The sequence below is a fragment of the Molossus molossus genome, unplaced genomic scaffold, assembly GCF_014108415.1.
Source record: "Molossus molossus isolate mMolMol1 unplaced genomic scaffold, mMolMol1.p scaffold_m16_p_1, whole genome shotgun sequence".
In the NCBI taxonomy this organism is placed as follows: Eukaryota; Metazoa; Chordata; class Mammalia; order Chiroptera; family Molossidae; genus Molossus; species Molossus molossus.
The window spans coordinates 107,869,130-107,883,440 of NW_023425344.1; the positions used below are offsets into that span (position 1 = coordinate 107,869,130).

A 14,311-nucleotide genomic window follows, 5' to 3' on the forward strand; every position below is an offset into this window, starting at 1 on the left:
TGAATTTTGTATTATACCTATAGGTGAAAGGAAAAATGCATTCAATCAAACGTGTGTCTAGCTTGCCAAACAATGCATTAAGAAGTTCCTCCAGCAAGTCTTGAATGATGGGTTTCTTATTCCCTGCCGTACCTCAGCACTAAGTCTGTTTTGCTCACCGCTGCATCTCTAACACCAAGCGCAGTGCCTGGCATAACACACCTACTTGAATGCATGGACGTAGGGCTCTAGATCAGTTCTGGTCCCAGGGCTCCACCGAATAACTTTGCAAATAAAAGAAATAATTAATTTCTTTTGACCATAATTTTGTCCTTTGCAAAAGAGAGCACTTCAGTAGGATTGATTTCTTTTATTTGACAATTTATCTTTATTGTTGAAAGTAGTATAGATGTCTCCCCTTTTTTTTTTTTTTTTTTTTTTTTTTTATCCTCACCCGAGGACATTTTTCCATTTTTTTTTTGTACAGATAGAGGGGGAGGGAGAGAGAGGAAGGGAGAGAGAGAGAGAAACATCGATGTGAAGGGACACATCGAGTGGCTGCCACCCGCACGACCAACCAGGGCCGGGGACAAACTGCAACCGAAGTACGTGCCCTTAGCGGGAACCGAACCCGGGTCTCTGCGGACCGCAGGCCGACGCTCTAACCGCTGAGCCAAACTGGCCAGGGCTAGATGTCTCCCCTTTTATTCCCCCGTTGAGTAGGATTGATTTCTTAGGGATCCCTGTGGCTTTAAAATTTTGATTCTAAAATCTCAAATGGAAAATTTATGTTTGCATATGATGTTTGGTGTTGCTTTCATAATGTTTGTGTATAATCTCCACCGATTATTTTCTTCCAGCACAGTGAAGAGTCAAGAAGAATTTATTACATGATGGGAAATGAGACAATGTAGCTGTTGGAGTCTGATGAAGGTAATTCACCATGGAGAATAGAAGTTATCGTGAGCAATGCAAGTAGTGTCACCTCAAACACTAGCCAAGGGGTGCATCTTAGGCAGCTGTGGCAAGATTTTCTCCCTTCTAGGAGTTTGCAAGAAAACTTATAGGAAATACTCTTCCCTATTTCCAAATGAAGATGATGGAATAGATCTTCTGTAGTATAGTCTTTTGGCAGAGGACTTGAAGGAATCAGTCAGAACTCATACATTCTGCTCTCTTATGGGACAAAGATAATGAAAGAATTTTCTTTTAGAATTCTCTATACTGGTATGACAGCACTATTATTTTAAAGCTAAGTTTTTCAAATTCAGCACCCTTGGGACGTTTCTTTGGTATTTTGTTGATAAGCAGGATATATGATGTCTTTAAGACAGCCTGTATCAAAAATTGTTTTGTGAAAAGACTAATGACTCTTCTAGAACACACTTTTTTTTTTTTTTTTAAGAACAGAACAGTTTCTCTAAATAATATTTCACAGAAGAATGTTAGTTTTCTGGAGTATCAGATAGCATTAAAAAAATAGGTAGATAGGTAAGAAGATAGGTAAATAGATTAGGTTTGATGGATAGGATTTCATGTTTGGGAAATGCTGGGTTAAGCAAACTTAAATGCTTTTCTTGGTTGTGGGTCTTCTCAGAGCTTCTCATGTGCCCTTATGCTGTGTGGGTCTCCAGTGGCAGGTGTAGAGATCGGTAAACAAGTTTCCCCAAACATGTTTGTTTAAGAAACACCTTTCCCCTTCGTGTATTCTGTGGAACTGGAGCCTCAAGGAACACAGTTTGAGAAACTATCTATCCATGATGACCATGTAGAATTTTTAGTTTAGGCAAGGCCAAGGCAATTAAAAAATAAATTTAAAACTAGATATGGTATCAAGAGAAAATAGCATTATACTTGGCTATTTAGAATGATGTGTTATTTTGAATAAAGCTATATTTTTTATAAATTAATTATTCACCATAAGGTATTCTTTTTATGTCCAGTGCTTGTCAGCTGTGGCTGTATAAATATTAATTTATCCTAGGATTTAAATAACCAAATTGATAAATTATGAGTTGGCTAGAATCTTAGAATTGCCTAAATTGACATGAAAGTATTTGTTTTGAGAAATATATTTTAAATTATATAACCGACAACATATTCCACATTATAAATATTGTTATAGTTTATTTTCTCAAACTTTTCTGAGTATGTAGTACACATTGAGGAATATATAAACAATGAGCAAGTTTGTAAAAATGGACACAACAGACAGAATTGAAAGAGATGACTATTAATTTTTGAAACCAATGTTTCTGGAATTCTCAAATGGTATATCAGCATATGTTAACTGCAACTTCTCAGGTTTAATGATGTTTACAATTAAAATAATACAATAGCAATATAGGATTAACCATTATAATTAACTCATAATCGATTTTTTGAAGGGTGCAAAGAGCTTTTCATAATAAATTACTGTCCTTTAATCAGCTAATATAAAGCACTTTTAAGAATGTGACAAGTACATTTATATCTCATAAAGACTTTAACTTAGGTTAATGAAATGAGTTTGAATGATCCAGATTCTCTATTCCAAATCAGAGCTGTCTGACATTCTAGTGAAAGCTTTATTTAGGAGTTGAGCAATTCTTTGAGATAACAGGCTTCTGACTGTGCTATCTTGAATGTTATAGGTGAGTGGTTTTCCCCGAATCTTGAAGTCTTTTTCAAACTCTTTTATAAATGAATCGGATTAATAAAATATAAATAAATGATCTTTTTTGAATTTCTTAACCAGTTAAAAGAAGACTGACTTTTAATGTTCATAAAACTGAACTTTGCTCATTGAAATGTTATTGCCCCTTGGGAGGCTAGCCCTGGTCAATCTCTGGGATCCTGTTCCATCCACTCACACACAGTTGTGATAAGGAGAGTGAAGTGTGAGCTAAATAGGGAGGAGGCCTGGGTAAGGTCATTTCTGCCAGAACACCAGAGATGCTAAGATCTCAAGGGTGCTTTAGTACATAAACAGATGCTACGTTAGTGAATTAATATATATACACACACACACATATATATATATACACACACACACACACAGAGTAAAAATGAAGGTCCCTGTATTTGAGGATGTAAAGGATGAAACTGAAGAGGAAAAACCAGAGGAAGAAGAAAATGGAGAAGACAGGGTGAGTGGACAAGCACCTGCTGAAGAAGGGTATTTGTTTCTCTCAGTTAATGATTAGAAATATGTTTTCTTTCCCTTTTTTTCTGGACAGGTATTTTTTAAGCCAGTTATTGAAGATCTGAGCATGGAATTGGCCAGAAAATGCACCGAACTCATTAGTGATGTAAGTGGCTTAAGTAAATTTTGTCTCATTTTGCACTGCATGCCATAGAATGTTATGTCATAGACTCACAGAGCTGGAGAGAAAAGCCTGAAACCACCTATTAAAACACAGTTGTTTTCCGGATGATGGAACTGAGTCTAGAAATTTTAGGTGATTTCTCAAAGTCACCTGTACAGAGAATTTCTGTGGGAGCTGGTCTCTGTGTTCTCAATCCAGAACCCTGTCCCTTATGGATTTCGGTCATTCCGGCATGAATCAGAAAGCATTGAATTCAGAGCATATTTCTTTGAGAACCCAAAACCTTTATAATTTGTATAATGATGTACAATGTTTGGGAAGCTGTCTATTTAAATGAATGATTAAAAAAAAATTGGGGGGTCTTTTTGAGAAATCTGATGACTGTAGTAGTTTTCCAAACCAAAAAAGTGCATAATAGTTCCTGTGTGCACATAATATTGATTTGCAGTTTAGAATTTATGGATAATTGAACTGCATGTTAAGAACCCTGAACTAGATGATGATGATGATAGTAATAAAAAGGAGCATTTTTATTGTGATTTTTTTCATTAACTGGGATCGGTTTATATTATATTTCAAGGAAATCTTAGGAGTGTAGCACTAACTCATTTATATATTTTTACAGTAAATAATTAAAATGAATTCTAGAAGTACAAGGAAAAGAATTGCTCACTAGGGGTGAGAAATGAAATAAGATGATCCTCATTAAAAGAGTTGTCAGAGAATTGCCTTGTGGAAAAGATTTGTCAGAAAAAGCCAAAGCATGGTGGGAATCATACCTCTTCCCATATACTTGTCATATGATGTAATTAACTTTAAATTAAGCATTTCTTAGTTCCATTGTTAAATAATAGCCATAAGCTATGTATATGAAAGCCTGTTGTAAACTGTAATAATAATACTATCATGATAACAGTAAAAATGTTTGCAGTGGTTATGATTTATTGAGTGCCATGTGCTAGGCACTGAAGGGTGTGGGGCAGGGTCTGTTGTTTTCCACTGCAGAGGTCAGGAAGCAGAGGCTCGGAAAGGCTAAGTGACTTCGGGGTCACACAGCTAGGCAGTGGGGGACGGGACGCACACACAAAGCCTCGCTCTCAGCCATGTTGCTGTGCTCTCTCGCTGCAGATTTCTATGCAGTTTATCTTACCTTTATTATTAATTTTACACTAATATTAGTAATGGTGACACTGTCAACATTTTAATTTATTTTTTAAAGAATAAGCAATTTATTTTTTAAAAAATATGTTTTTGTTGGTTTTAGAGGGAGAAGAAGGGGGGGAAGAGGGAGAGAGAGAAACACATGGATGGGTTGCCTCCCACACTCACCCCGACTGGGAATCTAACCCACCACCTGGGCTTGTGCCCTGGCCGGGAATTGAACCAGCGACCTTTTGGTGCATGCTCAACCTCTGAGCCGCACCAGCCAGGGCACTACAAATGGCTTTATATGAAGCAGATGAGCTTATATTTGAAGTCATCTCTGTTATATTGTCTGCATGACTAAATGGTGGTCTAAAATGTGTATTTGAGGTTGCATTAATCATGGAGCTAAAACAGATATATAAATGGATGGATTACCACACACAGTTCGATGGAGTTCTAGACAGGGCTCCACATTTAATTTAGTGTGCCTGTCTTTTCCCTGGTCTCAAATTTAGTTTAGAGACAAACCTTCAAGTCCCTTAGTTTTGTTTTCTAATTCATTATATCCCGAGGGGCGTCCATGTGACCTCCGCCTTTTGTTTGTCTGAGGGCAGTCTGTCTGCAGCCCATGTCACCGCGAGAATTTGGTGTGTTGTTTGCCTGCTTGGTGGGGTCCTGCATCCTTAAGCTTTAAGAAGCAGCCTCACATTCCGGTGATCAAACCACACAGCTCATGAGACCCAGACCTGGGATTTGACACAAGGTCTGTCTGCCTCCCAAGCCTGGTCCACCACGATGCTCTGCCCTTCTCGCAGTGTGCCAGGCACTCCACGTACATTCTTATGCTCTGTGTTCCTGGTTCTGTGAGCCTCCGTTCAGAGGTGGTGCAACACTCTCTTACCCAAGGCCACCTGGCTAGCCAGCGATGGGGGCAGATTCAGCTTAGGTCTGGCTAAGTCCACAACCACTTGTCACTGCTCCATTTTATTTATTTTTTTTAAGATGGAAAGGATAATTTTATGGGGTTCTCTTCATGGAGCAGCCTTTGTATGTCCCCTTCATCATCATTGTAACTGTCCCTCTTTGTACCCCTTCTGCTTTTATACGTCTTCACTGGGGTGTGATAACCAGATCTGCACGCAGGAGTCCAGATATGGATGGCCTTTGGGGTGGGACGATGTTTCGCCTTGTTCCCTGTGCCCTTTGTGCTGATGTTTAGCCCCCTTGGACTCGGGGGCTACAGAGAGCTGAGATCAACCTCTGTAAGACACGTTTCTCAGACACTGTCAGTCCTCATTTCTGACTTGTAGCTGATTGCTTAGGGCTCATCAGCTTTTGATAGTAGTTCAAATGATTTCCCCTTGCTCGGCTGAAGGTCGTCCGTCGTGGTCTGCCCTCTGGCGTGGCCTTTGAGCGCTGCCCCAGGTCAGCTCTTTCGGTTTGACGTTTCCCTCTCCCTGAGAGCTTGGGGTCACCAGCAGACTTGCAGACTTTGCTGTGTCGTGTCCTTGCCAGATAATTCATTAAAATGTTAAGTAGGACTGGTCTAGAGAGAAGTCCTGGGAAGCCTGCACTATTTCGAATTCTCCGTTTTTCCGAGCAGGTGGCTGTACTTTGGGGATCAGAATGAGGCATTTTTCAAGTTTTCTCTGACCCACGTGGTTTCTGCCTTGCACTCGCCCTGCCCATGTTGCGGGGTTCCCCTGCACAGCCCGCTTCCCAGTGCGGAAGACAACATCGGGTCCTCTGAGGCAGCCTCTTCCATTTCCTGTTAACCAAGCCATGCTTCGTATTTCTGCAGACAACCTGTCTCTGTTATTTTATCCTGTTAGTCCACTATCTGCTCAACCCCTTGAACAAATCAAACCTATGGACGAGATGGAGCAGTCAGAATCATGGATCCAGTGGCCTTTTGTCAAATGGTCATAAAAATATTAGGCCAAAGGTGATCTTTTGTATGTTTCTTGTAACTCAGGCATAAAGTCTCTGCAGAGCATGTTCGGTCACGTCTGCACGAAGCCTCTGACTCAGGGCCTTGGTGAAGCCCTTTCTCGGCAGAAAGAATGTTTTCCAGGCCAGTGAGCACTGTGTTGTGGGTAAATCCTTCCAAGGCTGAACACATCAGATTTGCAGCTAGCGCTCCAGAGAGAGCTCGGAAGGTGGGAGAGCCCGGGCAGCAGGCTCGGCTGCGATAGCCCAGGTAACAAGTGGGAAGAGCCCTGGTGCTTTCTTCCAGGCCTTACTGCAAGTAGCAATGTGGCTGCACTGGAGAAAACCCTTTCTAGGTACTTTTGGTTAAGAATGCTTGTAAAAGGAAATATCCTCAAACGTTGCTCCATCTGTCACCCACTGGCAGCCATTAGCTGATCCCATACTCAAGTGAAGGACGCAGGTGAGGAAGAGGAGGCACCGCTGCTCCCTTCCAGCTCTCGCTGTAGTTGGGACCCGGTGGGACTGAGGGGCGAGGTGAAAGCAGAACGGACAGAGTTTGGTCATCTTTCTGCTCTGCCAGTCATCAACCGCGCCCTTGATTTCCTCATTCCGAACATAACGTGTGGGGTGTATTGGTTATGAGTACAGAGGGCTGCAAGTCACAGGGACACCCTAGCACAGAGATTTAATAAATAGGTATTCATTTTTTTTCGCTCATCCGGTCTTGGCATATCTGATGCTATTTGTTTCTCAGATTCCTTTCCTTGTGCTCTGTCAAGACTAGTATAGTGGCTCATTGCCTTACTGGGACATCGCTGCTCCTGCATCCCTGTGGCTGGGGAAGGAGAGAAAGGGGGAAGGACTATCGCCCACAAGCTCTCCCTTCATACCGGAGTCACCAGAGCCGTGCTGGGAAGACTCCACTGATGTAACCAGAGCGGGCACCTGCCTTTCCGGGCCAATCACTAGGCAAGGGCAGCGAGAAAACCAGGCCTGGTTTAGAATAATTGTCGTCTGGGGCTGAGGGAGGGGAACAGCTACTCTGATAAATACACTTCGGTTCTGTTATTAAGAAAGACAGAGTTGGATAGGCACTCCAGGTCAGAGACAGAGCGGCGCTCGCCGGAGGAATGTATACGCAGTGGCACCGGGAGAGGGCTGTGTGCTCAGTGACTGTGTCCCGCTGCAGGCTGTGTGTCAGTCGTTGGCATTTCCTTTCATCTGTCTTCTCCGGGTATAGGAAGCCTACTAATCGGTGACCTTTTTTTATGTAAAAATTTAAGATAAGGTGCTATGGCCATTCACATTGGACAGTTGATTAGAAATTAGAAACGTGTGTGTGTGTGTATCTTTTAAATAAAGACCAAAGAAAGGAATGGAGACCACACTTAAGATTGACTGGTTGGCCTGCATAGCAAAGGAAGCAAGTACTTCACCCTTATCCCTGCTGCTTTCCTGAACATTCTGCTCAGGTCAGAGCTTATCAGGAGGCGTGGCCTGGCGCATACCACCCTGCGAAGAATGTGAATGTGAGAAGAAAAGATGGTGGTGGAAGATAAAAATAATGAGGCCGACTTAAGCCTAATGACAGGTTATTTTCTCTCACACTTGTTATATAACGGGATACTTTTTTTTTTCTTCTCCCTCCTTATGATCAAAATAGCCTATTATTTATCATACTGCCTTTAATGGTTTAATTACTAGTGATTGAGGAGGGTGATTTACAGAGGCCTAAAATTATGGCTAATCTCTGAGAAGAAAAAAAAGTAATTTAGTGCTCAGAGAAGATAAATACGTTCTAATGTTGATTTCATGAATAAAGCAAATGTTTGATGTGGTAGGCATATAATATCTAAGAGTCACAGCAGTGAAATATGGTATTTTGAAATAATGTTACTTAGTACGTTCATATCTGGTTATGGTCAAATAATGCCCTTCAAATCAGGTTTGCCTGTGGTAAAATCCCTATGCAGTGTTTGTGCGTAACATCAATATTAGTCATGCCCATTAAGAACCGGGGACTATATAGAATTAAACTTTACTTTTAGGGTATAATTAGGGAGACCATGGGACCTTTTTTTCAGCCTAACTGTTTACATTTCTTGGGTAGATAAACATGACTTTATTACAGGGTGATATAACCTTTAGCAAATAACCTTCATCCTCTCAACTAGTCATACATTTTGTATCCCCAGTTTTCAGATTGGGCTGCAATTAGTGTGGTAGTGGGATTGTGTTTTTAGGTCCTTCTCCGTAATTCCTGACTTCTTCTTGGCTCTTGTGTCCATGTGAGGTCTTTCCCCAGAACAACAATTCTGGCCTCTTCCCAAGAAAAAAAGGAGTGACTCATTGTACTAGGGAGTACAAGTGGAGAAGTGAGCATGCTCAGCAAAGCCTCTCTGATCTTTCTCTTGCTCATCTGTTTATTCACAGTAAGGGGACATTCTGGAATAATCTCAACCATGTGGCGAACTTTCTGGGAAGGTTCTATTCTTGTTGCGAACGGGGAGGAGGATGGGAGGCCTATGGGTGCTCGTATATTGGATAAGTTCGAATTGAGTGGAATTAATTAGTAGCAGGAAGCCCATGGTGGCCATAATTTAAGTCCCTATTTCTAATCCAGCAGGTCTAGGTAATGATGCTAATATAATAACAATCTTCATTTGTTTATTTCTACCTCTACTTCTTAAATGGTTTCATATGTCCTGCTGTCTACTTGTTTTCAACCTAGAGGTAGGCAGCTGTATTTCTGTCTGACCATAGGCTTAACTGTTAAGGTCAGTGGCTTAAAGGTAATAAACTGGGCAACAGGATTCATAATTATTGTGAGTCCAACACACATGATCCTAGACCCTCGTTTATCTGAAGAAGAAGCTTTCTTTATTGTGCCTTATCACCTTTGCAGTTCTGTGCTGGACATCAGTTTATTTGATTTGGCTTATTTTGAACATTATTCTACATTTGAGTATTTACTTCAGAAAATGGACTTTCTCATATTAATTCTTCTGTTCAGCAACAGAACATTCGATTTGCTTTTCTTCTTCCTCTCATGTGAATTATTCTCTTTTAGATCCATTATAAAGAAGAATATAAAAAGTCTAAGGACAAGTGTACATTTGTGACCGACACTCCTATGCTAAACCATGTAAAACATATCGGTGCTTTTATTTCTGAGGTAAGATATCAAAAACTTGCAAAATGGCTCACATTTTCTTTTTATATTTATATAGATACAAGTTTGTGCTTTGAAGGTAAAGAATATTTTTAAAAGCACCACTGAATGTTGGAAATATCTACGAAATTTTGTAATTCTATGCACTATCAATTAACTCATGTAAATTGACTTCTTTTACTGTCCATGGTTGATATATTTTATTATATGTCTGCATTTTGACTCCAAACCTTTCTTATTTACATAGAATTATTCTTGAAAAGGGATGTGTGTGAGTGTGTGTGTGTGTGTGTATATGTATATATTTCTCACCTGAAGATATGTTTTTATAGAGAGAGAGGAAAGGAGAGAGAGAGAAATATCGATATGAGAAAGAAATACCAATCTTGCCTCCCATATGCGCCCCAACTGGGATTGAACCTGCAACCTTTTTGGTGTATGGGATCATGCTTCAACCAACTGAACCACCCAGCAGGGTATTGAAAAGGGGTATTTTTATTCAATAACTAAAAGGTACTGTCAAAATAGTTATAAAAGTTTCATATTTTATTTCCTAACAGATTAATTAGTTATAAATTATTGAATATAACTTGGAAAATAATTACCAGCTGATTCCATCAAATATGATACTTTTGGTTAAGTAATTTTAAATATATTTAAATTATTTTTGAGTAATAATTTAAATTATTTTTGAGGACGGGCTCAATGGAGATACTGGTGTGAAACCACAGAGTAAGATGCACTACATTCATTTTCCTGCTGAAAAATCATATGGTCTCTCTCTGAGAGTATTCAAGACCACAGTATGTGTTGCACTGAAAAGAACAGTCATAATAGTAACAGTGATTTCGGTGATGATGCATTTCTGTTGTCTACAAATGGATCATGTCGAAGAGATAAATTTGACAAGAGAGTGAATAAAACGGTTCATCTCTAGTGTTTCATATGTTGAAAAAAATCAACATAATATTCTCAGGATTATTTCTGCTACCATGAAAACATTGTGAGAACAATTAGTACATTTTTAAAATTAAGTACCCAAATCTGAAGAGTTATAGAAACGCAAGGTTTAAACAGGATACATGTTCAATAATTCAACGCTCAAATCTAGTTCTGAGTTGGAGTCATAGCAGAGACTTGTCGACAGAATGTGGAAAAACACAGTTTTGTTTATTTGTGTTAGCTGTTATTTCTCTCGTGCCAAGAAATTCTTGATGTCCTTAGTTATTCATTGATTCGTCTTCCTGAAGGAGTTAACTGCAGAGCGAAGTGGAAGTAGGCAATCTGTTGTGTTACTTTGAACCTAATCTTCCCAAGAGGAAATGGTGAATAAGTGTTTCTTTTTAAGAGTAATGATTGACATCACTTAGTAAGAAGTGTAGACTGGAGGTGTGAGGTGCAGAAACAGCAAAAAGCACCTCACCCCTCATTGTGGTGGGAGATTGAGGAGACTTGAATGAAGGAGCTGTCCTTGGCATTCAGGTTCTAGACAGGACATTCTGACAGCTTGCATTTTCTGGAGCAACTCAAATGTCTCATTGCTCTCAGATTTTTCTTTGCTGACCAAATATATGAAACTGTTAACACACACAGATAGATTTACTTTCAGAAATGCACATGGGTTTAAATAGCTACTTTCTTCTTCCATGTCTTGTTTAAAGCTCTCTCCACGGTTAACTGGATTTGTCTTTCTTCAAAACATGTTACGAAATAAGCCAGTCAGAGAAAGACAGTACCGCACCATCTCATTTATTTGTGGAATCTCATGTACAAAATAAACTGATGAACAAAATAGATCCAGAGACTTGGAAGTAGGGAACAGACTGACTAACCTCAGAGGGAAGGGGGTGAGGGGTGGGGTGGGAAGAGATAAAGCAAAAAACTTACGTGCATATATGCATAACCAACGGACACAGACAACAGTGCGGTGAGGGCCTGGGGGTGCAGGAGTCAGGTGGAGGGTGTCAATGGGGGAACAAAAGGAGGTCATCTGTAATACTCTCAATAATAAAGATAATAATAATAAATAATGTTCATCAGGTCCAGTACTGAGGATTAAAATGCTCTTCTGTTTTTTAAATTAATTCTGTTTCTGAAGAGTTTCTTTTTATTTTGTTTTAATATTCACAGTAAAAAAAGAAGACTGTTTATTTTTTCCCCCTTTATTCCTCCCTAGACAAAATACAAAGGCACCACGAAGGCAGACCTCTCCAATTCTCTTTACAAGCAGATGCCGGCCACAATCGACAGTGTCTTCGCAAGAGAAGTTACGCAGCTTCAGAGTGAGGTGTGCTTTTCCTAAACTGTTACATGATTATGTAGATAAAACACATAGCCTAATATAAATGATTCAGCATTTTTAAAAAGTTGTTTATTTTGAATAAAACATGAAAGTTGCATCGTGTTTTTCATTTAGAATACCTCAGGCTACCAAAAAGAGCCTCCATCAAGTGCAAGTGGCCATTTGGGTGATTGTAAGTTGCAGATGAACTTAAGAACTGTCATCATGTAAAAAGTCATGTTGAATCCACAAGAGTTTGGGAGTAATTTTCTCTTTATAGTACATCAAATACATAAGGAATACTTAATGCATTTAATTTGTTGCATTTCTTAAAACAGGATTTTCTAATAGAATATTTCACCTAACTCACTCATCTTACTGTTTTCTTTACAGCACAATATGATTTATTTTTTAATTTCTTTACTTTATGAATCTGTTACTTGGTTCCCCAAGCGATGTGAGAGCAGGGGCCTCATCTTCTTGTTCCCTGCTCTACCTCTGTGCTTAGAACAGTCCCTGGTACATAGAAAATGTTCCGTAAATATCTGCAAAATGAATTTTTATTCAATTTGTTGATTTCCTCTCCAAGGAAATGTTTTCTTTTACATAATTTATATTCTTCATGCTACATTTTAGGATAAAAATAATAGTAAACACATAGAAATGCTTACTAAATGTCAGGTGCTATTCTATGCATTTCACAAATATTTATATCGTTTAATCCTTACAAGCACTTCTTTCTCTGGATTCTTTTTACTTTTAAATAGAGGATACCGCCCTGGCCGGTTTGGCTCAGCTGTTAGAGCATCGGCCTGTGGTCCGGAGAGACTTGGTTAGGTTCCCGCTAAGGGCACGTACCTCGGTTGCAGTTTGTCCCCGGCCCTGGTTGGGTTGTGTGGGTGGCAGCCACTCGACGTGTCTCTTTCACATCGATGTTTCTCTCTCTCTCTCCCTCCCACTCTAGCTGAACAAAATATCTAAAAATTGTCCTCAGGTGAGGATTGGAAAAAAAAAATCAAACAGAGGATATCTACATCATTTAAAAATAGTCCAAAAATAGATTACTCTTGAAAAAATACTGAGCATAGTTATCCTTTGCATAACCTCTTTAAGTCCTTCGTTATTACAAATTTAAATGTCCACTGTGTATCCAACTTGGCAGTAAGCTAATCTTAGCTGTGCAACATGCGGCTAAAAATACATGATGTCCAAGTTTTCCATGGCTGGCCATGTGCCCTTTTTGTAGTTTGCTGCCCACATCTGACCACCTAGCCACTTGCTGATAATATGGGCTGCTCTACAAAGCGAATAATTGTAACACAACACTTGCTATGTGACAAGCAACAATTAAACAATAAAGAAGGAAAATTAAAAAAATCTATATTTATTTTTATACTTACTTGGGAAGGTAACATTTTTCAGAATGTTACATCTTCGTTGCTTTGGAAATGCACGACTTTTCTCGCTTTTTATAGCACAAATAGAACGATAGCATACAAATATGTGCAACATAGAACTTAACATGGAAAATAATCCATGTTATATATTTTGGGATCTGTTTTTTTTTTTTTTTTTTGGCCACAGTAGCCATCACTTACACTGTTCCTCTGTGTTGTCCTAGTAAAATATGCACCCTGAGAGAGAGGCTGTTCCTGAGGGGCTGTGCTGCCCAGTGTTGTAATTAGTCACTGAACTTGCTGATAAGGAAAACCTGGACCCTGAATAAGGCATCTAGTTCAGAGATTTATGTAATTGTAACAAAGTTTCTTTAGTCTTATGTTTATCAATTTTATTATTTTAAAAATTGTAGTCCTCAAAGCCTGCTTGGTAATAAGATAGTTACGAAAGTAAAAAGATTTGACAGTGTCTGTGATTAAAACAAAACAAAACTGCCCTGGCTGGTTTGGCTTAGTGGTTGGAGCGTCAGCCTACGGACCAGAGAGTCCCGGGTTCAGTTCCCGCTAGGGGCACGTACCAAATAAAACGAAACAAAACAAAACAAAGAAAACCAAACCAAACAAAAAAACCCTCATAGTATCAGATTTATGCTAACCTAAATTAGAGTATTAAACAAATCTGAAGTATAATGGCATTCTGAGTTCTAATGAAAAATCTAAAACTTTGACACTGGAACAAAACAGTATCTTAAAACCAATTTGCAAACATTCCCAAATGCTTGCATTCAAACTAGAGTGATAGAGTGAAGTTAGCTGGATTAATGCTCCTTATAGAAAATGACTAATAGAAAGAAGTGCCTTTCAAAAATGAGGGTGAGAGATGTGGAGATTTTAGAAAGCCATTTTATTAGATAGTCCTCATTAAAATTTTTATAAACACAGATCACAGAGAAAGCTTCTGGAAATGGATGGATTGTGCCATGAAGCAGTGAAATCCTTCTCCCCAGGGCTGTTTCAGGAGGAAGCTAAATAATCCATTAGCGCAGAAGTAGTACCAGGTACTCAGGCATCTGTACCAGTAGGTTTCCAGAGCCTG

The 14,311-nt window shown here is 39.3% G+C and overlaps 1 protein-coding gene across 1 annotated transcript in view; it reads left to right on the plus strand.

Annotated features, from left to right (window-relative positions):
- The first annotated feature begins 3,026 nt into the window (after positions 1-3,026).
- Positions 3,027-14,311, plus strand: part of NEBL (nebulette) — a 113,813-nt gene continuing 102,528 nt past the window's right edge. The window contains 4 exon segments of the mRNA XM_036277383.1: positions 3,027-3,107; positions 3,198-3,269; positions 9,436-9,540; positions 11,714-11,824. Of these exon segments, the coding sequence (XP_036133276.1) occupies positions 3,027-3,107; positions 3,198-3,269; positions 9,436-9,540; positions 11,714-11,824 (369 nt within the window).